Source organism: Catharus ustulatus, chromosome 28 (assembly GCF_009819885.2).
Source record: "Catharus ustulatus isolate bCatUst1 chromosome 28, bCatUst1.pri.v2, whole genome shotgun sequence".
Taxonomy (NCBI): domain Eukaryota; kingdom Metazoa; phylum Chordata; class Aves; order Passeriformes; family Turdidae; genus Catharus; species Catharus ustulatus.
This window is the reverse complement of record NC_046248.1, coordinates 3,219,707-3,247,497: the sequence shown is the minus strand read 5'-3', so window position 1 is coordinate 3,247,497 and position 27,791 is coordinate 3,219,707. Positions and strand designations below refer to the sequence as shown.

The 27,791-nt window shown below is 50.5% G+C and overlaps 1 protein-coding gene and 2 long non-coding RNA genes across 3 annotated transcripts; all 3 read right to left on the bottom strand.

Annotated features, from left to right (window-relative positions):
• Nucleotides 1–4,757: 4,757 nt before the first annotated feature.
• LOC117008143 lies at nucleotides 4,758–6,168 on the bottom strand. The gene is made up of 3 exons (XR_004420272.1): nucleotides 6,078–6,168; nucleotides 5,789–5,980; nucleotides 4,758–4,869 (listed from the first exon to the last, which is right to left on the bottom strand). It is a non-coding gene; the product is annotated as an uncharacterized LOC117008143 (long non-coding RNA).
• A 5,661-nt stretch (nucleotides 6,169–11,829) lies between these two features.
• On the bottom strand, nucleotides 11,830–17,733 carry LOC117008004. Its single transcript, XM_033081503.1, has 6 exons — nucleotides 17,655–17,733; nucleotides 16,727–16,940; nucleotides 15,325–15,429; nucleotides 12,762–12,994; nucleotides 12,361–12,460; nucleotides 11,830–11,873 (listed from the first exon to the last, which is right to left on the bottom strand). Exons 2-6 carry the CDS (start codon nucleotides 16,902–16,904, stop codon nucleotides 11,830–11,832), a joined length of 660 nt encoding a protein of 219 aa, XP_032937394.1. The 5' UTR covers nucleotides 16,905–16,940; nucleotides 17,655–17,733.
• A 2,588-nt stretch (nucleotides 17,734–20,321) lies between these two features.
• On the bottom strand, nucleotides 20,322–21,635 carry LOC117008142. The gene is made up of 4 exons (XR_004420271.1): nucleotides 21,546–21,635; nucleotides 21,115–21,186; nucleotides 20,639–20,765; nucleotides 20,322–20,441 (listed from the first exon to the last, which is right to left on the bottom strand). It is a non-coding gene; the product is annotated as an uncharacterized LOC117008142 (long non-coding RNA).
• Between the last annotated feature and the right edge of the window lie 6,156 nt (nucleotides 21,636–27,791).

Below are 27,791 nucleotides of genomic sequence, written 5' to 3'. Positions count from 1 at the left end.
AAATAAAATAATAAGTAATAAAAATAATTATTCATAACAAATAAATAATAAACAACAAAGCATTAAAATATAATAATATTATAATAGATGGTATCATGATAATGATATAATTAAATGATAATAATAAAACCAAATAAAATAAGAATAGAACCAAACTAAATGCTCAGCGAGAAGAATGGAACAGAGAATAAGAGGAGGCTGATAAGCACAGCCACAGGGTGCCCTAAATAACCTTTACCCCACTCACAGAGCTGTTCCCCATTTCCCCCCATCCCCAGCCCACTCTCCAGCCCTGTTATCACCCACACTCACCATCAGGCTCCCAGTTGGCCTCTCCCCCGCAGAACCTGCCCACGGGGCACTGCCTGCAGGCTGTGGGTGCCAGTGCCCCCTCCAAGGGGCTCAGAGTCCCCTCGGGGCAGGGCACAGGGACAGCAGTGCGGCCTGGACAGAAGTACCCTGGGATGGAGAGGGCCAGGAGATATTCATACACAAAAAAAATTATAAAATAACAGCCTTGATATCTTGGGATGGAAAGGGCCAGGAGATATCCATACAGGTAAAATTTATAAAATAACAGCCTTGGTATCCTGGGATGGAAAGGGCCAGGAGATATTAATACAGAAAAAAAATTATAAAATAACAGCCTTGGTACCCTGGATGGAGAGGGCCAGGACATGTTCATATAGGTAAAATTTATAAAATAACAGCCTTGGTATCCTGGAATGGAGAGGGCCAGGAGATATTCATACAGGTAAAATTTATACAATAACATGATTTTACCCTGGTAAAATCTTGGCTCAGGCTGCTGTTCTGGCCAAGTACAGCTAACAGCCAGCCTGAGCAGTTCCTGTAAGAAAACAATCTGCAACTCTGTCAAGAAAGAATCCCAGCCCTGTGGAACACGTTCTGTTTAGGAGACAAGAATGTAAACATCGCTAGAGAGGGAAGTTTTTGACACTAACCAAAGAATTGGGTTACAGTAAGTTACTAACCAACTAGAATTAAACACAATGCCTTTAGAAAACCAAATAAATAAATATAAGCTGTGAAGAATAAAAGGAGGCTATTGTGCATGGAGAAATCAATATCTTATCTGTCCTTACTACAACAAGGAGACACTGCTCACAACCAGGGGAGAAGGGGAGTGCTGGGCTGCTCCTGCCATCCCCTGCTGGAGAGAGGAATCCCAGTGCCCCTGTGCTCACCTCTGGGGCAGGTGAGGGGCTGCACGGTGCCAGCACTGCCACAGGACGTGCCAGCCGGGCAGGGCAGGCAGCTGCTGGCCCCAGGCACGGGGCTGAAGGTGCCAGGCTCACAGGGCAGCTCCAGCCCCGAGCCTGCTGGGCAGTAGGAGCCGCTGGGACAGGGATACCCATGGATCCCATCCGAGGGGCAGGGAGATGAGCTTCCTTCCAGGCAAACGTAGCTGCAGAGAGAGAGAGAGAAAAAAAAAATCCACCTGGAACAAGGAGCTCTGAGTGATCCCAGAGCCAGCCCTGGTGTCTTGGGTTACAATACAGGCTGTGATCAAAGGTATCTGTTCCATCACCATCTGTTGAGGGTGGGGCAGTGATCCTGATCTCTGTGGGAGATATTCTGCTAATGGGCATCCATTGAAACCAGCTGGGGCAGTGTTCTTTATCTCCATGGGATATCTCCTGTTCATGGCCATGTTTTATAAACCAGCTGGGGCAGTGTTCTTTATCTTTTCACAACCCATCCTTCCTCCAGCCAGTCATTTTCTGCTCATGGCCATTGAGTCCCACTGTGGGACTGATAAAATTACTGCATCCCATTGGGAGTTGCTCCAGCCAGGGGAAGAGCCCAACATTTCTTACCAAGATAAAAACAGAGGTTTTGGGACACTAAGGGAGCCCCTTTCTCCACTGGACTCCAGAGGAAAACCGGATTTCTCCACATCCCCCACTGGAGCTCCGGAGGGAAACTGCACCTTGTCCAGGAGCACTGCTCCAGCTGAGCCACATCTGTCACTGCAGGAGGATGCAGCCACCATGGGATGGGACTGCTGCCAACACCCTGCCTGACGGGTGTCAGGCTGTACTCTGACTGTGTCAGGGTTTGGGGTTTGTTCTTTGTAGTGCTGTATTTCTATTTTAATTTCCCTAGTAAAGAACTGTTATTCCTAATTCCCATATCTTTGCCTGAAAGCCCCTTGATTTCAAAATTATAATAATTTGTAGGGAGGGGGTTTACATTCTCCATTTCAAAGAGAAGCTCCTGCCTTTCTCAGCAAACACCTGTCCTCCAAACTAGGACACTCAGCTGTGCCAGCAACTTCCCCCAACTTGGTGCCCTGAAAAGCCTGGGAGAAGTTTTTTCTACACCAGGCTTTCTGGAAAGTGTTCTCATTCTAGAAAAAGAAAAAAAGCCTTTGGAAATGAAAAATAGTTTTACTTCAAAACACAGCGCCCAGGTGTTCAGTCCCTGGTGCCTTTGCTGAGCCTCTTTTTATCCCCAGTGCTCTCTTACTTCCCTCCCAGCCCCTCACAACGAGCAAAGATGAAGAAATTCAGAAACCATGAGCTCTAAGAGCTGAGCAACAAGAAAATGAGAGCTGTGATCCCATCCCAAGTGGGGAAGTTTCTGGAGAGGAAAAAATTCTCACTGTGAAAGGAACAGCACTGAATGAAAACCAGAACAGATTTTTTTTTTTTTTTTTTTTTTTTTTTTTTTTTTTTTGCCTGGAAACAAGACCAGTTCCAGCTGAGCATCAGGTTCTGAGGAATGATGGATGCTGTGGGATAAAGGTGCTGGAAAACATCAAACTGCTCCCTGTTAAGGGCCACAGATTTTGGAAGTTGTGGGTCATTTATAATTTAAAATTTACATTTCATTAGCATCCAGCTCAGAAAATCTTGATCATTGCTGTTACAGCTAGGCTGTAACAACTTTTAGGGTTACAAGAAATTCTAGAAAGGATTAAAGTTCTGCTAGGACAGGTCAAATTCCTCATATTCCCAAGAATAATTATTTACAGCCCTTCTCAATGCAGCCCTCATTGTATTCCCAGCTTAGCTTCAACTTCTAAACAAATTTCATTGTGATTTTCTCTGCTCCATTCAGGAGCCAACTGCTCTCAGAAACCTCATGAAATCTCATTACATGCACTGAGATCAATTCCAAGACTCTCTTACACTTATAAAATAAATCAGATTTCTGCAGCCTCTTGCCCTGAGGCTCATGAGATGGACAGACACTGCTCAGGGCTCTGCACTCAGGCTGGGAATGTGCCTTGTCCCTGCTTCTTGCACCACCTTGTGGGAGAAAGGGACTCAGGAGGAAAAAAAAAAAAAGTTAAATTCCCAGAAAGTGTGATTATGGGGCTAAATAAGGGGTTTGCAGCAGCAATTTACTTATAATAATGATTTTTTTTTCCACTGAAAACAGAGAATGGCTCTGAAACACTCCAAGGAGATGCCACATCCCCACCAAAGGGCTGGGAACAAGCCCAGGCTTTGGAAATTCGGATTTCCCTTGGCTACAACACACAGCAAGGCTGTGCTTGGCCACTGCCCAGTGCCAGTGCCACTCACCCTGGGTCACACAGCGAGGTCTGGGCCAGCTCAGCCAGCCCTGGGGCACTGCAGACCCTGCCAGCAGGGCAGGGCTGGCACTGCTCCTCTGCCCCCAGCCCCACGGCGCTGGACAGGGAGCCGGGGGGACACGGCACGGGGTGACCAGTGCCACGGGGACAGAAGTGACCCACGGGCAGATGTCATTGCCAGGCAGGGCAGGGCTGGAGGATTCCACCTGGATGAGGAAAATACAGGGGAGGGTTATCAGGAGGGGATTTGGTGGGCACAGAGAGAGGTTCTGGGCAGGGCACGCAGGGCTGAGTCCTGCAAATTTGCTGCCTCTGAAACGAAACAGAGAGCATTGGCATACAAAGGGTTCCTGGCCCCTGAAGGGTGGTTGTGCTGTCCCTGATGATGTATTTTGGAGGAGATGGCAGACCCCATGCTCCAGTGCAATGCAGAAATGAAGGCCTGGCCAGAATTTATCCATGGGCAGCCAGGCATTCCAGCAGACATCAGGAGCAGCATATCCAAGCAGAAATACTTGGAAAACATCCCTCCATCAGCCAGGAGAAGGTGACATGCCAGTCCTGGTCCCACCAGTGTCCAGGAGATGGTGACAGGCCAGTCCTCATCCCACCACTGTCCAGGAGATGGTGACAGGCCAGTCCTGGTCCCACCAGTGTCCAGGAGATGGTGACAGACCAGTCCTAGTCCCACCATCAGCCAGGAGAAGGTGACAGGCCAGTCCTGGTCCCACCAGTGTCCAGGAGATGATGACAGGCCAGTCCTGGTCCCACCATCATTCAGGAGATGGTGACAGCCCAGTCCTGATCCCACCATCATTCAGGAGATGGTGACAGGCCAGTCCTGGTGCCACCATCAGCCAGGAGAAGGTGACAGCTCAGTCCTGGTCCCCTGGTCCCCAGGTCCCTGTGCTCTGCTCCTGCCTGGCACTCACCCTGTGCTTGAAGGGGGCTGGGCTGACGGCTCCCCTTGGCACAGTGATAACCTGGGTGACAAAATCCAGATGGCTGGGACAGCCCTGGAGCTGAGCAGTACATCCCTGGAAGAAACAGAGAAGCCATGTCAGGGGGAGGGGCTGCAGGGAACGGCAGGGGAGGGTCAGCTGTGTGAAAAGAGAAATCATTTTCACATTTCCTGTGCCCTCCCTTCTCACCTGGCGGGCAGGGCTCGCAGTCAGACTCACTGGTGGCACCGGCCCTGGGCCCAAAGGTGCCCTTGGGACAGGGATGCTCCGTGCTGAAGGTGGTCCCTGGCAGGCAGAAGTGGCCAGCAGGGCACAGCTCAGGAGTTTGTGCTCCAGGACCTGGGGGACAAGGGCAGGAGCTCGCTGAGGAGGGACTGGGACAGGGAATGACATTCCCCATCAACTGAACCTCCCCTGTCTGTCCAGCCAGACACAAGGGCATGGGAAATCACATCCCCTGGGGCAGGAGGATCCCCATGGACAGCAGTGGGGGTCTGGCAGGTGACAGTACAGAACCTGGTCTTTCAGAACTGCTTTTGCCCAGATCAGAGACAATGGAAACCCAAAATAATGATCTCCTTCCTCATGCACCTCTACCAAGCATCAGGCAGCACCAATTCTCTGAATTCAGGCTCAGGAAAAAGAGCATTTCACCACACAGGTGAGTCAGTCCCTGATTAAATGCCTGGGGAAAACAAAGGCTTCCCATGAAAAACCTCAGCTGGGATTCTGAGGCTCTCAGTTGTGGTTCCAGCTCTGCTAAAACTCACATTAGCCCAGTCAAGTGATTCCTTCCCTGTTGCTTCAGCTGCTGACCTGAGAAAGGAAAAGCCTCTGTCCCCAGGAAGGTGAGGGGGGAATTTGTTACTGTCAGTGACCAAGGGATCTCAGTGCTGGGGGAGCAGATAAACATCGTGTGCAGGCAGATGGTGAGAGCCTCTGAGCAGGAGCAGCTCTGGCTCATGGCCAGACCAAGAGCTCCCTGCCAGGAATATTTGTTTCCCTGCAAGGCCAGATCCATGTCAGACACGCACAGGAGGTGCAGAGGAGGTTTGACAGCAAACAAGGATTTCTTCATGACCTGAGACTGCTCCCAAGGACTCAGCAGGAATTTTGGAATTAAAATTATTTGAGGCATTTCTGCTTGGTGCTAGAAACCAGCACTGACTAAAACGATGTGAGGCACTCAGATCTTGCTGAAATGAAGCTGTGGTGGGTGATTTTCTTTCCTCCCCCTGTAACCCCAGCACATCCTCACCGCTGCAGGAGTGCCCAGCTGGGCAGAGCTGACAGTCTGCTGCCTGCCCTTTCCCACTGGCAGGGCTGAAGCTTCCAGGGCTGCAGGGAATTGGGAATTCAGAGCCTTCAGGGCAGTAGAAGCCAGCAGGGCAATGCCTGTGGTCTGGCTGTGTGGAGCCAGGATCACAGAAATACCCAGCATGACAAGGTCCTGCAAGGAGAAAGCTTCAGTGTTAGGTTTGAAACAGAAAATAGAAAAACATATCCAAACTGGGAGAGAAGAAGGATTGGATGTGGGCAATACCCACCAGAAACAGCAGCCAGACCTTCTCCTTGGCAGAACTTGCCAGCAGGACAGGGCAGGCAGGAGTTCTGGAAGCCCATCCCAGAGTGGGGCAGGAAGGAGCCGCTGGGACAGGGCTGGGGCTCGGGGCTCCCTGCAGGGCAGAAATGTCCTGCTGGGCACAGCCCCCCTGTCCCATCACCCACAGGGTCGGGCACACGAGCCTGGGAAGTGCAGAAATGCCCAGGCCAGCACGGGCCACTGGGGGCTGAGAGTCCTAAAGGCAACGAGCAGCAAGTCAGAGGAGCCAGGGGCATCCTGGAAATCACAATTCAGGACTAAACCAATCCTAGAAACCCCATTTTGGATTAAACCAATCCTAGAAAACCACAATTTGGGACTAAACCAATCCTACAAATCCCATTTTGGGACTAAACCAATCCTACAAATCCCATTTTGGGACCTAAACCAATCCTAGAAATCACAATTTGGGACTAAACCAATGCTACAAATCCCATGATGATCCCAGAGCCTTCTGGCCAGTCAGGAGCTCTGTTAGTTCAAAGCTCAATCTGGACTCTCAATATTTCCTCACACAATTGATGAGCAGAAAGATAAAAGCCCAAATTGTTTCCTAAATCACCATTTTGGAGGAGGCTGATCATGATAAGTCTTTCCACTGAGACACAAACCCAAATGAGTCCTAGCCCCCAAGCTGCTTGATTTCTGCTTTCAAAAACCTCTGATAGAACAAAACCACCTTGATCTACCTTTAATTTAAATTTCAAAAGATGGCTTGCAAAAAAAACCCCTTAAAATCTGCCCAAGGGGTGCCAGAAATCCCTGAAAACATCTGTGACACATTGGATGAACCGCACAGAACACTTCCCTCCCTCCCAGCCCCAAAGGATTTTGTTGAACCACACACAACTCCCACCTGGCCTGGCACAGAATGTGCCCCCAGGACAGGGCCTGCAGTCCCTGGGGGTTGCCAGCCCAGGTCTGGTGGCTGTAGGTGCCCTCTGGACACGGGTACTGGTGGGCAGCCCTCGTTCCTGGTGGGCAGTAATGTCCTGCTGGGCATTCCAGGGCTTTGGGCACGCCATGGATGTTGTGTTGGGCATCACCTGGGTGCTCTTGTGGGGCACAGAACCTGCCAAAAAATGCCAGTGCTTGTGCTCTCCCTCTGAGATATAAAAATCTCAGTGCACAGCAGTGACCACACAATGAAAGGAGAAGGAAATTGCTTTGGAAAACCAACAGAGAGCTGAGGTGTGACCTGCCAGCATCACCCTGCCCATCCCAGCATGGATGGATTCCCTGGTCCAGAAAATGACACAGTGAAGGGAAAAGTGATGTGAAAACAGCAACAGGAAAACTCTTGTGTATCAAAGTGTGTCTTGTACATCAAGCACAGAGCAGCCTGGGGCAGGGGAAACACTCCTGATAAAAGAGAGCAGCAAGAGGAAGGAACAAATCTGTGTCACTCACATCCCTGCTGGGCAGGTCTCACAGTGGCCTCTCCCAGCCTGCTCCTGGTATTCTCCAGGGGGACAGGGCACGGGCTCTGGGCTGCCAGGGGGGCAGTAGTGACCCACAGGACACAAATAATCTGGGAGCAAAACAAGAATTACCTATTTTTATTTTTTCAGCTTTTTTTTTTAGCTTGAAAAGATCCCCTATTTTTCATATTTCTTACTATTACCCAATAATTTACCCTGTGCTACTTGGGATAATTTTTTTAAAAATGCTTTTTACCTCAATAGTAATTTCTAAACCATAACTAAAATCAGATTTTAAACCGCTGCTGCAACTCCTGTAGTTAAGAGTGACCCCAAAGAGCTCCTACCTGAGTGCTGCTCTGCCACAGAGCCTGCAGGGCAGAACCATCCTTCCTTACACAAACCCTGCGGGGAGCTCAGGCCGTGCTGGGGGCAGAACCAGCCCGGGGAGCAGGGCTGGCAGTCCTGTGCTGAGTGGCCACCAGGATGAGGCAAGAAGGAGCCTGATAAAAAAAAAAAAATCCGCCAAAATCACATTACTGCATCCTCACCCACACTGCTGGAAGTGGCTGTGGGGGAATTATCTGGATCTCAAAGCTCACACAGGAACTGTCTGGCTGCACTTGGCCCAGGATGCTGGTTTAGGGAATTCCCAAAATCCCTGCACTCCTATCAGAGGGACTGGGAGAGGCTGCCCCTGATTGCTGAGATGAATTCCTGTTTCTTTCTGAACTGAGCAGTGTAATCCCTTGCTGATACAGCTACTAGATTTAACCCAGGGAAGAAGCAAATGTTCCACAGCTCTTATCTAATTAGTGATGCTGTTAATGATGTGTCTGTGCAGGGGGTGCAGAGGCATGTCCCATGTGCTGCCTGGGTGACCTCCTGTCCTTCAGGAGGGCTCAGCAGGAACCTTCCCTCCCACTGAAACACTAATCTTAAAGAAATGAGGATTTTAGTTAAAAGAAACTGGGCTTGAGATAGTTACCTGAAACTTCAATAATTGATTGCCTGTCAATTTATGTTTGCTTAGCTGTGCTTGCAATGGGAAAGGATGAAACTGGTAGGTAGGTCCAAAGAACACAAACAATTGCAACCAGCAACTCATTCTTTGCAAAACTGGAGTTGCCCCAAAGCCATTTGTAGTTGTCATTAACAGAAAAGGTCAGGGTGAGGAAGACTCACCTTACTTCCTCCTTTTAAGACCCCTCCCCACAAAAACGAGCCCAGACTTAATTCAAGAAGCCAACCACGCTGCTTAATTGCCATTCCAGCTAATTACCATGGGAAGCAGGGATGGGAGGGGCTGGTGTTATGAATATGAATTTGTTTGAACCTTTTGTCAATAAACAGACTCTGTGACCGCCTGGAATTTCACAGTGTGTATTGGGGGTTACCCCACACTGCTGCCCCAGTGCTGAATAAACATTCACTTTGTAACTTTAAATTGTTAGAGAGTCTTTTGTCCTCACAGCTGAGTATGGGTGTTAGACCAATACTCATATTTTGGTAAATCACCACCAGAGCTCCAGGGGCACTTCAGCCATTCCTGTCTGATGTAGGAGATTCATTTCCATGCCTGAATTCCCATGCTGGGAGCAGCTTTTCCTTGGGGAACGCAGGAAAGCTTCAGCACAGCTCTCAGCTGGGCTCTGGGAGGGAAATGCCAGCAGGGACCAGCTGGCACCTGTTGGATCCCACAAACCTGGGAATTTTGAGCTTTCTGTGTTTTCTGGCACTGACCTCCAGGAGAACACTGCTGTGACCTGAGGCCTTGGAGAAGGCTCCAAATTTGAGTGATGGAGTTAAAATCATGGGTGTGTAGTGAAATAGAAATGTGTGATTTCACATGGTGAAGGGTTTGGAATTTGAGGTTTTTATAATATAGTAATAGGTATGGACAAGATGGAGGATTTTGGGTGCTGTCTCTTTTGGTGTTTTTCCTTCTCTTTCATGGTTTCAGGCAGTAGTTTCTGGTTGGACAGTCAGTGCTGCACTGAGGGTCACAGGAGTTTGGTTATTGGGTTAAAAGTATCAATAATATAGATGTTATTTCTCTGTTGGACTGGTTAGCTTTAAAGACCTTGTAGCTGGTTAGATTCAGGTCTCCATTTTGCCCACTTCTAGCTGGAGGCACAAAGTGCTGCTGAACTTTCTGTACTTTTGATAAAATTCAATAAACAACCAAGCCTGAACACAAGAAAATCCATTTCCTCCAGTGTTTTTCACTCCTGGCTCTGAGTGAAGACAGAAGAAACTCCAGACAAAGCACTAATAATTTGTGCAAGCACCACCCTGTTCCACCTACCTGGGGGACACGGAGAGGGGGAGAAACTCCCTGCAGGACAGAAGTGGCCTTGGGGACAGATGTCTCCCAGCTCTCCATCCCTGGGGTGTGGGACTGTGGAGCCTCCTGTGCAGTAGAACCCAGCCTCACAGGGGCCAGATGGAGCTGCCAGCTCTGGGCTGGCACAGAACCACCCTGGAGCAGGATCAGGAGCAGAATTTGGAGAGAGCAGCAGCAGTCCCAGCACAGGCTGGGTCACCTGTGCATCTTGGGGACACAGACACCAAAAATCCAACCCAAAAAAGTGTGATGCAAGAAGGACTCAGCTCCTACCTGGAGGGCAGGGAAGAGGAAGGGATGACCCAGCAGGACAAAAGGTTCCTGCAGGGCACAACCCAACAGATCCTGGAGCTGCCTTTCCTGTGAGTGGGAAAGACACAGAGTGAGCTGAAATGTGAGAATTGCAAACATACATTATTTTATTGGAATAGCTCAGGAAGAAGAGAGCTAGAGCACTGAAAATAAAAAAAAAAGGGAAAGAAAGCCAGCCTGAACCTGGCTGGTGACCCTAATATCCTTTAATAATAACCTTCACCATCACCCTTTGCTGTTACTTCCCTACCAGAGAAATTTGCAGGAACATTGGTTTGCTGGACGTGGATCCAGGTGGACAAAACAGCCAGGCGTGCAGAGTCCATCTGGCCTGGCCAGGCCTGGCCTGGAACAGACCCTTCCAGGAGGGCACAGCTGGCACTTGGAAACGTCCCAGAGGTTCAGGGCTTCGCTGTGGGTGCCAGGGGGACAAGGATGCTGCGTGGCAAATTCTGTGCTCCTAGGGCAGAAGTGACCTGGAGAGAAAAGGTTTTATAAAGGTCAGGACAGGCTGGGAGCAGCTAGGAAGGATTCCCAGCCTGCACACAAAGCTGTCCCTTCATCTCTGTGGGAAGTGATGGATGCCTTTTTGGCTGCTTAAAAACACAGGCAAAATTAAGACAATAAAAGCAGTTCTATTTATTGAATTATTCAGGTACATTTAGGGCAGACAAAGCCCCCCAAAATGGACAATGGGTCACAGGTTTGCACACTTTGATAAGTTTGGGCCATTTGCACATTGGGGGTTCATCTTCCAATTCCAGCTCCAGCTAATGAAGTCATTGAGCCCAAGTTTGCTCCCTCCAGCTCACTTTTGTTTCCATCTCTCAGGACCTGAGGCAGTGAGGTGTCCTTGATTGCCAGGCCTGGAGAGGAATTGTTGTGTGTGACCAAAAAACAATGAGAGAACAGTAGCTAACACTTTATATGGAGATAGAGTTACAGACTAAAGAATTGCAGGATTACAAATAGATAAAAAACACACAAGCTGAAATTCTGAGGCACCAAACTCAGGGAAGAACCTCGGCTCAGTCACCCTCAAGGCCCTGCCCCACAGACCTGCGGCTGCACCCAAAATGGGTCACAACATTTTACACTTTGATAAGTCTTGGCCATTTGCACATTGGGGTTCATCTTCCAATTCCAGCTGCAGCTAATGAAGTCATTGAGCCCAAGTTTGCTCCCCCAGCTCACTTTTGTTTCCATCTCTCAGGCCTGAGGCAGTGAGGTGTCCTTGATTGCCAGGCCTGGAGAGGAATTGTTGTGTGTGCCCAAAATGGGAGAGCAGCAGTGACACTGGATCTGGAGTTTAGAGTTCTACACTGAAGAACTGCAGGGTTACAAATGGATGAAATAGAAAAGCTGAAACCCTAAGGGATCAGAAGGGCTGATCCCAACCCACAACCCTACCAATTGTCACTGCTCTGACAGGTACAGCCCCTCAGGGCTGCCAGAGGTGCCCTGGCTGGGGCAGCAGACCCACCTTGGGGACAATCTGTGTAGTTGGGGGAGGCAGAGGTGCAGTAAAATCCCTCTGGGCACTCCAGGCACCGTGTCCCAGCCAGGCTGGGCTGTAGGTCCCTGCAGGGCACGGCTGGGCTCTGCTGCTCCCCTCCTCACAGAAGTGCCCCGGGGGGCAGGGACCCCCACTGGCACTGGGCTGGGAAGGAAAACACCACAGTTAGAGCCCAAAAACCCCTTGTGTGCACAGACATGAGGCAGATACAGGTGGAGAGGAGCAGCCATCACCATGAAATCCTGCTCAAAGCCAGGGCTGAGTCTTGTCATCACCTGTAAAAACTCCTGCTGGATTTTGCCTCAGAGGAGGGCTGGCAGCTGCAGCGTTCTAATCAAACTCATGAACTGTTAACCTCTGGAATTTTAATGTGATGTGGCATCCCACGCTGCTGTGCAGCAGCAGCATGCAAAGACAGAGCTACTTTTGCTTAGATTTAAATGTAAAGCCCAAGGAAAGCCAGATGTGTTTTGTTCTCTCCGCTCTCCTTTCACTATCAATCAACCTGATGAAGGAGGTAACATTGAAAGGGAGAGTGTAGTGCAGGGCAGGAGAACTCAGGTGACCTCAGCTCCACAGATATTTATATATTTGACATGTTTTACGTTATTTTCCACCAAGCTCAGCTTACCCTGGCCGGTCTGGGGGAAAGGGCTTCCCCCACTGCAGTAGAACCCAGCCTCACACAATCCTGTAGGGAGACACCAGCCCAGTCCCATTGCAGAAATAACCTGAAATCAAACCAGAGAATGATGTTTGGTCACTCCAGACCAGATAACAGCAAATTTGGGCTGGGGAAAGATTCATCCTACATTCAGCCACAAGCAGCACTTGTGAGAACATCCAGAGAAAGGGTGGAAAGGAAATCTCACCATCTCCACTTTACTGTGAGCATCCTGAGGTGGAAAAGTGGCAGATTGAGTCTGTATCCTCTGCCCAACACCTCTATTCAGGAAAGCTGCTCAGGATTTCCTGCCCCAGGAGCGCTGGAAATGGCTGAAATCTCATTAATCAGCATTCTTCATGCTTTACCTGCATCACAGAGGAGGCAGTCCTGGATCCCAGTGTTCCCAGCTGAGCTGCTGTACCGGCCAGGAGGGCAGGGCAGGGGGGAGGCAGAGCCCAGAGGGCAGTAGGATCCTTGGGACACGAGTTCCCCACCAGAGCATCCCTGGGAGTGGGGCTGGCAGCTCCTCCAGTGCAGTAAAACCCGGGCAGGCAGGGTCCTGTCACCTGGGACTGCCCAGGGAGGGCACAGAAATATCCTGAGAGAGAAAACAGGGCCATCAGCACAGGCAGGAAAAACAGGGCTGGGGTGGGGGAAATGGGATGGGATGGGGGAAATGGGATGGGATTGGGGAAAATGGGATGGGATTGGGGAAAAACAGGGCTGGAATGGGGAAAATGGAATGGAATTGAGAAAAGGGATGGGATGGGATGGGATGGGATTGGGGAAAATGGGATGGGATTAGGGAAAACAGGGGTTGGGATGGGGAAAAAGGGATGGGATGGGATGGGATGGGATGGGATGGGATGGGATGGGATGGGATGGGATGGGGGGAAATGAGATGGAATTGGGGAAAATGGATGGGATTGGGGAAAACAGGGCTGGGATGGGGAAAATGGAATGGAATTGAGAAAAAGGGATGGGATGGGATTGGGGAAAATGGGATGGGATTAGGGAAAACAGGGTTGGGATTTGGGGAAAACAGGGTTGGGATGGGGAAAAAGGGATGGGATGGGATGGGATGGGATGGGGGGAAATGAGATGGATTGGGGAAAATGGGATGGGATTGGGGAAAACAGGGTTGGAATGGGGAGAAATGGGATGGATTGGGAAAAAGGGATGGGATTAGGGAAACAGGGCTGGGATGAGGCAAAACAGGAGAAAAAAGTGCTGGGAGAGGGAAAATGTGTCAGAATGGGGGAAAATTGGGAAAATGGGACTGGAATGGGGGGAGAAGGGGCTGGCATTGGGAAATCAGGGATACACAAAACTCTCCCATCAGTGTTGCCCCCAGCCTGCTTTGCACAGAGAAGACATTTCAGGGATCAAAGCACATCAGGGTCACTCAGCAGCTCCTGTGCCTCACCTGGCTCACAGGGGCTGCACTGGGAGCTCAGGCTGCTGCCAGGCTGGGGGTTGTAGGTCCCTCTAGGACATGGGAACTGAGCTGCAGAGGCAGTGCCTGCAGGGCAGTAATGCCCAGGGGGACATTCATTCTCCAGAATGGAGGAGGAATTCTTGGGGCAGAAGAACCTGAGCCAAAGAGAAAATAAAAGATAAAAAAAAAAGAGGATTTTGGCTCCTGTGCTGGGTTGACCAGAAAAGGGACCTAATTGTGCATTTCCCTGCACTCCGAGTTTGATTCCTCAAATGCCAAATTGATGGCATAATTGCAAAAGCCACAGAGACGTAATTTTCTTAACTTGAATCACAACACATCCAAGCTGTGATTCATCAACTTGTAAAAGTTAATCAAGTTCAAATCCAGGCAGTAATTGGAGATAAATCCCCAAGGAAAAGCCAGGGCTCAGCATCAGGTGATTTTCAAGATCCTCTTCTCCTTCAGCAGCCTGGTGCCAGCCTGTTTGCCAAGGAACAGCTTTTACTCCAGACATGGAACAATTGATGGTGCCAATGGTTTCTGAGCTCTGAGCAGCCTCAATTCCCTGCCAGTGGGGCTGTGTGTGGGACTGGGGCTTTTCCTGGTCCCACAATCACTGTGTGGTGCTGTGACACAGCTCAGCAGCTGCTCTGCTGCCTCACAGTCCCTTTCCAGGGTTAAAATAACTCATTTCCCCCACACACACTGCTCCAGGATGCCTGGATAAACAATTCTGTGCAGCAGACCCCAAGCCCCTGTGTCTCACCCTTGAGGACAGGGCAGGCAGCTGGTTTGGCCCTGGGAAGGGTTGTAGGATCCTGCTGGACAAGCAATGGGCAGAGCTGTGCCCTGGGGACAGAAACACCCTGGAACAGACAGAGCAGGGCAGGATCAGCAGGTTTGGAGAGCCACACACAAACCAGGAATAAGCGTGGCTCTAACTCACCCTGGGGACACGGCTGAGGCTCCCCACCAGACACACAGTAGTGACCCTCTGGGCAAGCCTGGCACTGCTCTCCGTGGGAATGGGGCCCGTGGGAGCCAGGGGGACACGGGACTGGGATGCTGGAGCCCTGGGGACAGAAGTGGCCCGGGGGACAGGGAGCTCCTGAGAGGCCATCGCGGGGCGTCGGGCTCCGGGCACCACCAGCACAGAAGAACCTGCAGCCAGCACACACCTCTGCACTCCAAACAACACCACCCTGAGAGCATCCCTGCTCCAGCTGAGATGGAAAAGGGGCTGCTGTGCTGCTCACCCAGGGCTGCAGTGCCCCGAGGGTGCCCTCTGCCCAGAGCCATTGCAGAAGTGTCCCCCAGGACAGGGCTGGCAGTCCTGCACGCTGCTCCTGCCCTGCTGGCTGCTCCAGGTGCCAGGAGGGCACTGCAGGGGCACGGGGGCACCTGGTGAGAGAGAGCACGGCAGGCTGAGCAAAAGGCTCCCAGCCTTTCTGGCAGTGAAGGAAAATGCTGCTCCAAGGCTGCCCTACCTTCAGGGCAGTAGTGGCCAGCAGGGCAGGGCAGCCCTGACTCTCCATCCTGGGGGTTCCTCACCCGGGCACCACTTCTGCACCAGAACCCCTCGGCACAGTCTCCTAGAACAACCGAACAGAGGGGGAATAAAGCCATGGAAATACAGATTTCACACCCAAGCCATCTGCCAGGCAGGAATCCCTGATGGAATGGGCAGCACAGGAGCTGCTGGACCTGCCAGGAGGGCAGCACTGCTGGGGGTGCCACAGGGACAGAGGAGCCCTGCAGTGCCTGGGCACTGCCTCCACATCCCAATGAACACCCCATTTCCAATAAATATCACATATTCCAATAAATATCCCATATTCTAATAACTACTCCATATTCCAATAAATATCCCACATTCCAATAAACACTTCACATTCTAATCAATATCCCACATTCCAATAAACATCCTTACATCCAATAAACATCCCACATTCCAATAAATATCACACATTCCAATAAAACATCCCACATTCCAATAAACATCCCACATTCCAACAAATATCCCACATTCCAATAAACACCCCACATTCCAATAAATACCCCACATTCCAATAAATACCCCACATTCCAATAAATATCCAATATTCCAATAAACACCCCACATTCCAACAAATATTCCATATTCCAATAAATATCCCACATCCCAATAAACACCCCACATTCCAATAAACACCCCACATTCCAATAAATACCTCACATTCCAATAAACACCACACATTCCAACAAATATCCCATATTCCAATAAACACCCCACATTCCCAACAAATATCCCATATTCCAATAAACACCCCACATTCCAATAAACACCCCACATTCCAATAAAACACCCCACATTCCAATAAATATTCCAGCACACGTTTCCATTCAGAATCATATTCAACACATCCTTAAGAGGAGACTGAAATATTAAGAATTCTATCAAAGTGCTTTGCTGAATTAGGGACTTTCAGGATAAGGGATCAATGAAAAAATCATCAGATGTGGGGGAAAAAAAATTGAAAAGAAATTGAGAGATGTCATTTCTGTGTATTTTGCTCTCTGTTTGAAACCTAATCATGTGCACATCAATTACATGGAAGGATTTTTTGGGAACCAGCTAAATACCCAAACTAATTCTAAATAAAATCCCAGACACGGAAAAACTTCACGCTGAATGTTTTTTAAAGAAGCATCACACATAGAATTCTGATTTCTGCAGTGCTTCTCTCACCCCTTGCTTAGAAAAATGAGGGGTTTTGTCCTTCCTCAAGAAGTTGTAGAGAAGTAAAATGGGATGAGGTGAGGAGCCTGGAGCCCAACCCCAAGCCCTGCAGTAATTATCAGCCACTAATGATGTCAGCAGGAAGGAGGATGCTCAGAACAGCAAGGTACCTGTGGGGGCAGCCAGGCCAGCGAATTCACAGTATTTTCCTGCTGGGCATCTTTGACATTCCTGGAGAGATTTCAGTTTTTGCCTGGCTCCAAGGTCCCTGCAGGCAGCTGTGCTGAGAGCTGCTGCTGGTCCCTGCTGGGCAGTAGAAGCCCCGTGGGCAGGGGTAGAGGGTGACATCGATGAGTGGCCCTTGCTGGCTGTCACAGTAAAACCCTGCAGGGACAGAGGGAGGAGCTGAATGAGGCACAGAGGAGCTGCTCATTAGGGAGGAACATAAAACATCTCACAGAATGAACCTGAAATAACTGCTGCCTTAAATAGCTATTGATCTGATCCTCTGCTGCACAAACACACTGCACTCTTATCAGGAAATTCAGCACCCAGTGGTCCCCAAAAAGCAGGACAAGACTTAGAGCTGACACAGGAAAACCTTAATGACCCAACACTGATCTCTCTGTTTCCCTTCAGCCACTGAAGCACTTCAAGTTTTCCCTCTGAACATCAGTTTTTCCCTGTCAGTTTAAATTGCTCACAATACACAGATGCTGACACTTGTACTTTCACATCTGAGCTGCTTTAACCTCTAAAGGGCTTTTCAGAGAGACACAAAATGTTCTCCTCCAGTAGAGAGAAGGAACCAGGTGGGCAGCAGATCTCTGATGGTGGGAAGGCTCAGAAGACAACAACAAGCTGCCCTGTCTTGTCTGAGGGAGGCACAGAACAACATTTGGATCCTGTAAAACACAACTCCTATTTTCCTGGATGTGCAGCACCTCTGGCTCCTGTCAGATCTCCCAGCAGGGAAATGGCTTTGCCTCCAGACAGTGACTCACAGGAACACATTTATTTTGAATTTGTCACCCACACTCCTTTGAGCTCATCCCCAGGGGCTGTGAGAGCCTGCAGGACACTTCATTCCCCTCTCACCTTCCCAGCACTGCCCAGTGGGGCACTGAGGCCAGGTTCCTCACAGTAGAAGCCAGAGGGGCAGGGCTGGCACTCAGAAAGGGCTCTCCTCCCTGGCAGGCTGGAGAAGGTTTCCTGCTGGCAGAGCTGGGGCTCTGCTGATGCTGCAGCTGCAGGAGGAGAAGCAGGAGAGAAATGAGAAATGAAAAATGCAAGAATGAGGGAGATGGCTGCACTCAGGGGTTGGGGTGAGCACAGAGCAGCAGCAGGGAATTCTTTTCTTCTTTCCCACTCATAGATCCAACAGTGCTGCGTGGGAGTGGGACAGAAATTATTACCTTCATTTTAACCAATTAAAGTTCAGATATTGAGACAAAGATGTCACCTCCCACTTTGAAAGGAAGGGGAAGAATTAAGGGAAGGATCTGGGGCTCTGGCATCATGGTCAGAGCCAGGCAGTTGGCTGCCACACCCTGTGAGTGTTTCAGCCATGAATTTTCAGTGCTGGGTACCCACTGCAGTAAGAGCCCGAGGGACAGATGTTCCCTGTGACCCCATCCGTGGGTTTAGGGCCAGCAGCTCCCCCTGCCACAGTAAAAGCCAGCAGCACATTCCCCACTGGGGACAGGCAGCCCTGCAAGACAGAGAGGGTGGTGGCACTCAGAGCACTGAGACAAAGGGGGAAAAGCAGGGAGAACAACACAGCCTCCCTCTGGGCACACCACTGCATCCCCATGGGAACACCAGGAACATCCCTGGAACTGCTCCTCCACAGACACCAACCTGAGGCATTGCAGAAGAGCCCTGGGGGACAGGGAAGGGGCTCTGGGCTCCCCTGGGGACAGTAGGAGCCAGCTGGGCACTTGCCCCCAGTGGCAGTGGCTGGGCACAGGCAGTTGGCACTGGTGTAGTTGTCCAGGTCAAAGGGCTGCGAGGTCCAGGCTGCTGAGATGCAAAACCAGCCTGGGAACAGGAAACAGCAGTGACAGAGCCCCAAAAGCCATCACAAATAAACCAGCTGGGATGGCTTTGGCTGTGATGTGGGCACAGGTTCATCCACCAAAGTTTAACACCATTCCATGGCCACCATAATCTCCTATGCAACTTCAATACCATAAATACCATATTAACAAAGAGATCTTGCAGCACTAAGCTCAGCACTTTTGCTTTAAGGTCACAGGGCTCAGCTCAGAAGGCAGAGACAGCTCCTGGCTACCAAGCACATCCTGGGGGCCACCAGAGCTGCAGAGATGTGCTCAGTCCTGCTGGGATGCCTGCAGAGAACCCAGCACACAGGCTGGGAGGGCTGTGGTACAGGCTGTGACAGCATCACCCTCCCAAATCCCTGTCCCCAGAGCTGTGTGTGACAGCATCACCCTCCCAAATCCCTGTCCCCAGAGCTGAGCTGTGTGTGACAGCATCACCCCCCAAATCCCTGTCCCCAGTGCTGTGTGTGACAGCATCACCTTCCCAAATCCCTGTCCCCAGTGCCACCCCACGCTCACCTGGGTCACAGTGCCTGAGGGAGCTGTCAGCCCCTCCTGCCCACAGTAGTGCCCAGGGGGGCAGGGCAGGCAGCTGTCCAAGCTCTGGCTCATGGGGTCCGGTTGTAGTAGCCCCTGGGACAGGGAAACTCGGTGGCAAATCTGGTGCCTGTGGGATTGAGAGAGCAGGAATCTGTCATGGAATAGAAACATTGAATCCTGCATCATTTCATGTCCTCTCTGCAGTTTATCCCACTGCTGGTCCCCACAGCCCTTCATGGCCAAAGCTGTGCTTGGGTGCTGTTTAAGTTGTGAAGCTGTTAAGCAACAGCCACATCTACAACTTTAAATATTTTGTGGTATTTTTTAATATTTTTTTTCTTTTTTTTTCTGTGAACCACCAAGGCTGACACTTAAACATGTCAAAAAATACACTTACACAAATAAAAAAGACACTCAAACATGTGAAAAAAATATTTGGGTGTATTTTTCTTCAAAGAACCAGGTTGACACTTAAACATGTTAAAAATACACTTAAAAACAAAAAAAGGACACTCAAACATATAACAAGATTTTTGGGGGATATTTTTCTGCAAAGAACCAGGCTGACACCTGAACGTTTTGCTCACAAAGAGAATTTAGTGTCTTTAAGGAGGATGTTTCAGCCTGGCCAAAGGATTTCCAGGTTCCCTGGGCTCACCTCACCTTTGGGGCAGTAAAACCCAGCTGGGCAGGGGTTGGTGCTGTAGCTGCTGGTGTTTTCTGGGCAGAAGTAGCCTGCAGCACAGGGGAAGCAGGCAGCTTGTCTGGACAGGTTGTTGTAGGTCCCTGCATGGCAGGGCAGGGGAGAGCTGCTCCCTGCTGGGCAGAAGTGGCTCACAGGGCAGGGGCCTCCTTTGTCCCACACACCTGGGACACAGACAGGACAGAGGGTTGGAAATCTCCCCTGGAAATGATTATTTCTGAGAAAATCAAATGTCAGTGGCTGTGCCCTTTACAGGCAGAGTGATTGCCCCAGTGCTCAGTGCAGGAAATTTCCCTTGATAACAACCTCATGTATGGCACAAACCCCTCCAAGAAAATTCTCACAGGGCTTGGGTGGCTGACAGGAGGCAGGGCAGGGGTGCTGGGAGGAAAGGTGACATTTTTAAAGCTGCCTGTTTGGTTCCCCCAGCGCTGCTCACCCAGTGGTGACGGTGAGGAAGCTCCAGGTTGGCAGAAGTACCCAGGTGAGCAGGGTCCTGAGGGGGCTGTGAGGCCAGGGGAGCCACAGAAATGGCCAGGTGGGCACTGTGTGCAGCTGGAATCCTGCCCATTGTGGAGCCTGAGAGGGACAGAAGCAGAGTTTCAGCTGGCAAACTCAGGCTTCAGCCCTGGTGAAGTGAAAACAACCACAAAACTTCTCTGATCAGTGCAAGGACGTGTCTAAGGAGCCTCACTGAGCTGCACTGCATTGCTTAGAGAATAAACAAAAATGAAAATAAAATAAAAATTAGCATCAGCAGCTCCCCAGAGCTTCACCTGTCCGAGTAAGTGCCCACAGGGCACGGTTGGGGGATACTGGTGCCAGCTGGGCAGAAGTGTCCAGGTGGGCAGGGGCCACCAGTGCTCGTGTTTGTGGCTCCACTGGGGTTTGGGACACTTGCTCCTGCACAGGGAAGATAAAGAAAAGGATCCTGAATTTTCGGGGTTGTTTTTCATAGGCAAGTTTGCTCCAGCTGCTTAAAGAACCATTCCCATAGGTGAAAGAAGAGAGGAGCTGGTTGTAACTCATGACAACAAAGCCAGAAATCCATCATGGAATGGGATAATTAACAGCAAGGACCATAAGGGCCAGAGAATCATTTCCACAGGTGAAACAAGAGAGGAGCTGGCTGTAACTCATGACAATAAAGCCAGAATCCATGGTGGAATGGGATAATTAACTGCAAGGACCATAAGGACCACAGCTCCCCACCTTTTCACTCTTTCTGCCCTCTGAATCCTAAATTCTGTACCTGCTGTGCAGAAGAATCCTGGCCAGCAGGGACCACTGGGAGAGGATAATCCCCATTCTCCACAGAACATTCCTGGAAGACCACAAAGGGAAAAGAGAATCAGCAAACTGGGAGGGGGAAAAAACCCAAAAGCCCAGGAGAGCTGCTGTGCTGCATGCACTGTTTGGAAGGCAAAGAGAAGACTTTGGGAAATCAAATCCCTCAGCATCAGCACAACTGGGACAGAACCCCATCCTAATTCAGCTCATGCTCCTCTGGGAACCCCTGAGTGTGAACCAGGCCTCCAAAAACCGTGGGGACATCACCAGTGGGAGCAGCATCCTCTTGGACTCTGGATATTTCTATTTGCATTTCCTGGAGGTCAAAACGCATCAGAGGCTGGGGAAGAGAGAGCTGCAGAGAGATCAGGTGCCAAGAGAGCATCCCCTCACCTGCAGGGCACTGCTGGCACCTCTCAGCCTGGCTCAGGCCGTAGGAGGGGTTGTAGGTGCCAGGAGGACAAGGATAAAAATTTATCCCAGTTTTCTGAGGGCAGTAGAACCCAGGAGGGCAGCGGTGCCGGAGCCCCTTGGAGCAGTGAAACCCAGCAGGACAAGGCAGGCATTTGTCTTGGCCTGTGAGGGGAAAAAATAGGAATTAAAAAGAAGAATGGGATGGGATGGAATGGAATTGAATGGAATGAATGGAATGGAATGGAAATACCACGTTCACAACTTTCCCATGCCTGGTTCTGCACTTAAAGAATAAGAAATTGAAATAAAGCTGTTTTTTTAGGCTCTCCCGCAGTAACTGGCCTCAAATGTGGATTTCTCCCTGGAGCACTCGGTTCAGCAAGCTCCACTCCAGCAGCCCCAGTCACCTCCCCGTGTCCCCATTAGGTGGCAGGAGGAGCAGAGGGAAAGCTGGAACTGCTGCCAGCCCTGCTGCACTGAGTGTCACTGCACAGCGCCTAAAAACACAGCAGCTGCTGCAGGGGGAAATATATTCCATGTGACACCATGGGAAAAAATAACAAAACATCCCTGCTCGACCCCTTTCTGTACCCCACTCCCCGAAATATTGAATATTCATATTGAATATTCATATGAATATTCCCCGTGGCCAGCAGCTTTCAGGCCCTTCTTGGACACAGGCAAACGCTACGAGCAGTGTTTCCATCTCCCCTGAGTCACACTGGAGTTGCAAAGCTGCAGCTCCTGACCTGTTCCATCGCTGAAGTTTCTGATCTGTTGAATTTCTGCAGCTCCTGATCTGTTCCACTGCTGCAGCTCCTGTTGCAAAGCTCCAGTTCCTGACCTGTCCCATTTCTGCAGTTCCTGACCTGTTACAAAGCCTGACCTGTCCCATTTCTGCATTTCCTGACCTGTCCCATTTCTGCAGCTCCTGACCTATTTCATTTCTGCATTTTCTGACCTGTGGCACTTCTGCAGCTCCTGACCTGTCCCATTTCTGCAGCTCCTGACCTGTTCCATTGCTAAAGTCCCTGACCTGTCCCATTTCTGCATTCCTGACCTGTCCCATTCCTGCAGCTCCTGACCTGTCCCACTTCTGCAGTTCCTGACCTGTTACAAAGCTGCATTTCCTGACCTGTCCCATTTCTGCATTTTCTGACCTGTTCCATTTCTGCAGCTCCTGACCTGTCCCATTCCTGCAGCTCCTGACCTGTCCCATTTCTGCATTTCCTGACCTGTCCCATTTCTGCATTTCCTGACCTATTTCATTTCTGCAGCTCCTGACCTGTCCCACTTCTGCAGCTCCTGACCTGTCCTATTTCTGCAGCTCCTGACCTGTTCCATTGCTAAGTCCCTGACCTGTCCCATTTCTGCATTTCCTGACCTGTCCCATTCCTGCAGCTCCTGACCTGTCCCACTTCTGCAGCTCCTGACCTGTGGCATTGCTGTATTCCCCACTGGGCAGGGGGAAGGTGCTGCAGAGCCTGCAGGGCAGAAATGTCCTCGAGGACAGAGATCCCAGTGATGCCATCCTCTGGCTTTGCAGTCTTGCTCCTCCCCGTGCAGTAATAACCTTCAAACAGAAAACACTGGAGCTCTCCCACAAGTCAAACCCCATTTCTAAGAAGCTGCACGAGTTCTCTTTGTCTCACCTTGTGCACAAAGTCCCGTGGGAGCATCCTGGCCAGACACATTGCAGAAGAACCCAGGGGCACAGGGCAGGCACCAGGTGACATCCTGGGCTCCTCTCTGGCCATTCCAGGTGCCAGCAGGACACGGCAGCTCCTTGGGGTGCCCTGTGCCAGCTGGGCAATAATGTCCCCGTGGGCACAGATCTCCAAATGGGAGCCCCACCTGAAGGGGGTTGAAATTCAGTTGATTGTGGTTTCTGAAGGCTTTGGTAGAGCTGGAAGGTCCTGAGCAATGCCAGGTGTTTGTCACTCACGGGTGAGGAGGTGCTGGAGCCTTGAGTGCAGTAATGGCCAGGCTGGCAGTGCCCCTCTGGCTCAGGCAGCCCAGCCCTGCTGCAGAACATCCCTGCAGGGCAGGGCTTGCAGGAACCTGCCCTCTCCACATCTGAGTAACTTCCCTGCACAGAGACAGCCACCACCAGGGGATGAGAAACCACCTGGAAATTGCTGCTTTACAAAACAAATCCGTGTTTGGCTCTTACCACCGGGCAGGGGACAGGCAGGGAGCTGCCAGCCGGGCAGAAGTGACCTTTGGGACAGTCCTGGGGGGCAGCCAGGCCTGGCTCACTGCAGAAAGTCCCCTCAGGGCAGTCCCTACACAGAGGCTGAGCACGGCCCTGCAAGAGAGCACAGAGCTGGCAGGGCTGGGGGATTGCTGCTTGCCATGGGAATAAATAAACTTTGTGTTCTACCAACTCCTGCTGCGAAATAAATACTGAAGGGAATGTCCTGCAGTCCAAAAGCAACAAATCTGGGGTACCTGCACCCCTAAAGCTGTGGTCAAACACAGAGGTGAAGGAAATGCACAAGTGAATTCACCCCTGCCAGGCCAAAGACTCAGCACCCTTCCAAATCTGTACTGAGCAAGAAAACCTAACAAAAACTGCCAGGTGAGGTGTAGGTGACAGCCCTGGGTTGATGGATCTGGTGTCTTCACCCAAAGGGTTTTGGTTCTTCTGTTGCAGGGTAGAAGCAGAGCAGGTGGTGATAACCCAAATCAGCAGAAATCCCCCAAACCCCCTTGTTTCAAGCTGACCAATTCCAAACAGCTCAGGAATTTCTACTCACAGGTTTTTCCAGTCTCCAAGGGCTCTGCTGAGCCCCCAGGCTGGAACCCCGAGGTACTCACAGGCTGGAAGGTGCCCAGGGGACACGGCTCTGCCTTGAAAGCTCCTGCTAAGGAATAATGTCCCTCCATCACCACGTGCTGCAGGGCACTTCTGGCCCCTCCTGTGCAGAAGTATCCAGGTTCACAAGGTCCTGAGGGGGCTTGGTTGTTTGTCCCATCACAATACAAGCTAAGTTGGGGAAAAAAAAACAATTTGGGTAGCAATAATGTTGTTTTTTTTTTTTTCCCACCCCACTGGATAGCACAGTCCTAATATAAAAAAGTCCCTAAAATTTCAGAGAGCTGACTCCTGTTTGATTCCAGACCTGGAGGACACTCACCCAGGTGGGCAATCCAAGCACCCCTGGAGGCTCCTGAGCCCACTGATGTTGCTGAAAGTCCCTGGAGGGCAGGGGATGGGGAAGGCAGAGCCAGGTGGGCAGTAGGAGCCAGCAGGACACACAGCTCCTGTCACACCATCCGTGGGCCACTGAAAATGGGAAAAGGAACATTAAAACAAGGGAGAAAATGAGGTTAAAGTATGTAAGGCATTAAAGTGATGTAGACAATGAAAAAAAATATAGAGACATGCTCTTGTGCAGAGAGCAGAAAACATTGAGTGAAGGAAATTCAAAGAGAATAAATAGGGATGAAATTTGAATGATTCACATCCAGTGGACTTTTAACCTGGTGAACTTCTAGTTAAGAGGCTGTCAGAGTTGAGAGGGGAAAAATATGAGATGGCCACACTTCCTTTGAGGGTCCTCATGCCATAAACTTGACTGTGAGCAGCACAAAAAACTGGGTTAAAAAAGGCACCACAGTGGGGAAAAGAAAACAACACAGCAGAGCACAGTTAGGAAAGGAGAAAAAACCCATCAGTGGGACTTACTGGAGTCACAGCCCTGCCCTGGCAGTAAAACCCAGCCTCACAGGGCCCACTTGAGCCAGTCTGTCCTGGGCCAGCACAGTAGGAACCTCGAGCACAGGGGATGCAGCCCCAGGGTCCAGCCAGCCCCTGCCTGTCACCAAATGTCCCCTCCGGGCAGGGCTCGGGCTTGGAGCTGCCTTCAGCACAGAAAAAACCCTACAAAACACAGCCAGGTGGGTACAAGCAGGGCTTTGCTGTGAAATAAATCCCATGGAACAGCTTCTCCCATGGAAAGAGAGAAAAGTACTCACTGCTGGGCAGGGCTTGGGCTGTGTCAGGGCAGGGGAGTCACAGAAGTGCCCGGCTGGGCTTGGCTTGCAAACCCCTTCTCCTGTGCTGGAATTGTCCCAGAAGCTGCCTGGCATGCAGGGGAAGGAGAAGGGGAATCCAGTCCCTGGAGGGCACAGGTAGCCAGCTGGGCAATCCCCTGTCTGGGAACACAACACACACTCAGGCTTGGCTCTTTGCTGTCCACAGGAGAGGGGTTGTTCAGCTTTGAATCACCTGGTGTTTCTTCACTGCGTGCTAATGGGGTAGGAAAGAAGGGAAGAAAGGGAATTTACACTCTCACCAGTAAAATTCTGCCCATGTGGGATAATTACTGGAGGCAAGGTGGGTTTAGGGTAAAATCTTGGCATTGAGACAAGCCCTGCAAGTTTTGCCTGTGTAGTTTTGGGGAAGATGCTTTTCCACATTTGAAGAAAAGCTGTAACTGAGACAAAGTTATCACCTCACTCTTCAATAAAACCATGCATTCATCCATGTGGAAGAAAATCCATCTGCATTCTTTATTTTTTTTTTTAACAGCTATTAATATTTTGTGAGTTCATTCTTCCCCAAGACAAAACAGTTGCAATGAAAAATCCCAAAACTCATTAGGATGAGGAGCAGCAGCAATTCCTCACCTTTGAACTCTCCTCCCCAGCCTGCACTGACAGGCAGAAAGTAAATTAAAGACAGAAAACATTCACCAAGCACAAAGTTGGCTCTATTAACAGATACAGCCTGGGGGAAGAATTTTGGGGTAAGAATTTGAGGGAAGCTGGGCTGTACTCACAGGGTGAGGAATTCCTGAAGGCTCTGTCCCATCAGTGTAGCAGAACTTCCCTGCAGGGCAGGGTGAGCAGCCAGCAGCACTGCTCAGCCCCCTCTGCTCCCCAAAGGTGCCATTGGGGCAAGGCTGAGCCTGGAAGGGAAATAGGAAAAGGGGTCTCTGACACCCTAAAATGAGTCCTGCAGCCCCCAAGGTCAGAGTGCAGCAGTTGAAGCTGTGAAAAACTCAGAATAATTGTGTTACCCTGATATCAGTAAGTGTTATCCTGATATTATTATATAATTATTATATTATTACATTATTGATAGTTTTGTGTGGGGCAAATACTGCTAAGGTACAAAGAGTGCAGAAATCAGTAACAAATATTATTAAGAAAGGTTTTTGCATAGCAATGACCCCAGTGAGAGAGAATGGTGAATCCCCAGAGCAGAGTCACTCACAGCATCGCCCTGGGGACAGAAGTGTCCCCGTGGGCAGGCGTTGGCAGTGGCACTGGGGACATCAGCCTGTCCCCCCGGGCACAGGAGCCCTGCTGGGCACACCATGGCCAGCATCACCTCCAGGCTGGTGTTCTCACTGGCACAGAAGTGCCCAGCTCTGCAGGGCGAGCAGGAGGCTGAGCCTGGCTCCTGGAAGGGAAAAGGATCCTGGGTCACTGCTGGAGCACTGAACGAGCCCTGGTGAGCCCCAGGCAGGGCTGTGAGTGCACACAGCACTTGTTTGATAAATGTTTATACTGAATGTTTTATAAAACAGTCCCTGCTGTGCTCAGGAATGCAACAAAACCCCCCTCCCATTTCCAACCTGCCCCCAGCTCTGACAGCAACCAGGGCACAACTCCGAGCCTGCAAAAAAAGGGAACTCCACACATCAGCCCTGTCACACTTGTGGATTATCCACACAAACTCAGGACAGGAAATCCAACACCCTCTGCCAGCACAAGGGGAAATACAGAAATATTCTCTCATCTCTCCTTGTTACACCCAGCTCCAGGTGCAAACCAGGAATAATCTGGGTCTATTTGCCATGTATAAATCTCCATTTGTAATTTATCTCCTCTCCAGTCTCAGGGGAGGGTTCCAGTGGTAGCTCCCAAATTTTTGCAGGGATGAAAACTGGCCAGGATAGATGCCCCAGCATCCTTCAACAGGAGTTTGGGACAGATAAATGTGAATCAAACCTAGCACCTGTTGGTGGGAATAGCTGTGCCATCACTGTCCCCTTCTGTGACTCCACCCTGCTGCCTTCCCTCCCCAGGCACCTGAGAGTTCCATCCCAGTGCCACCCAAAATCTGCTTGTGAGCAGGAAGGAAACAGAGCTGTCTGCTCCCTGCAGGGCCAAAAGTGCCACCAAAATCTGAGGTGTGCAGCCAAATGTGGCACCAAAACCCGAGGTGTGCAGCCAGCAGACACAGGACAGGTGAGCTGGGATGGGCTCTGG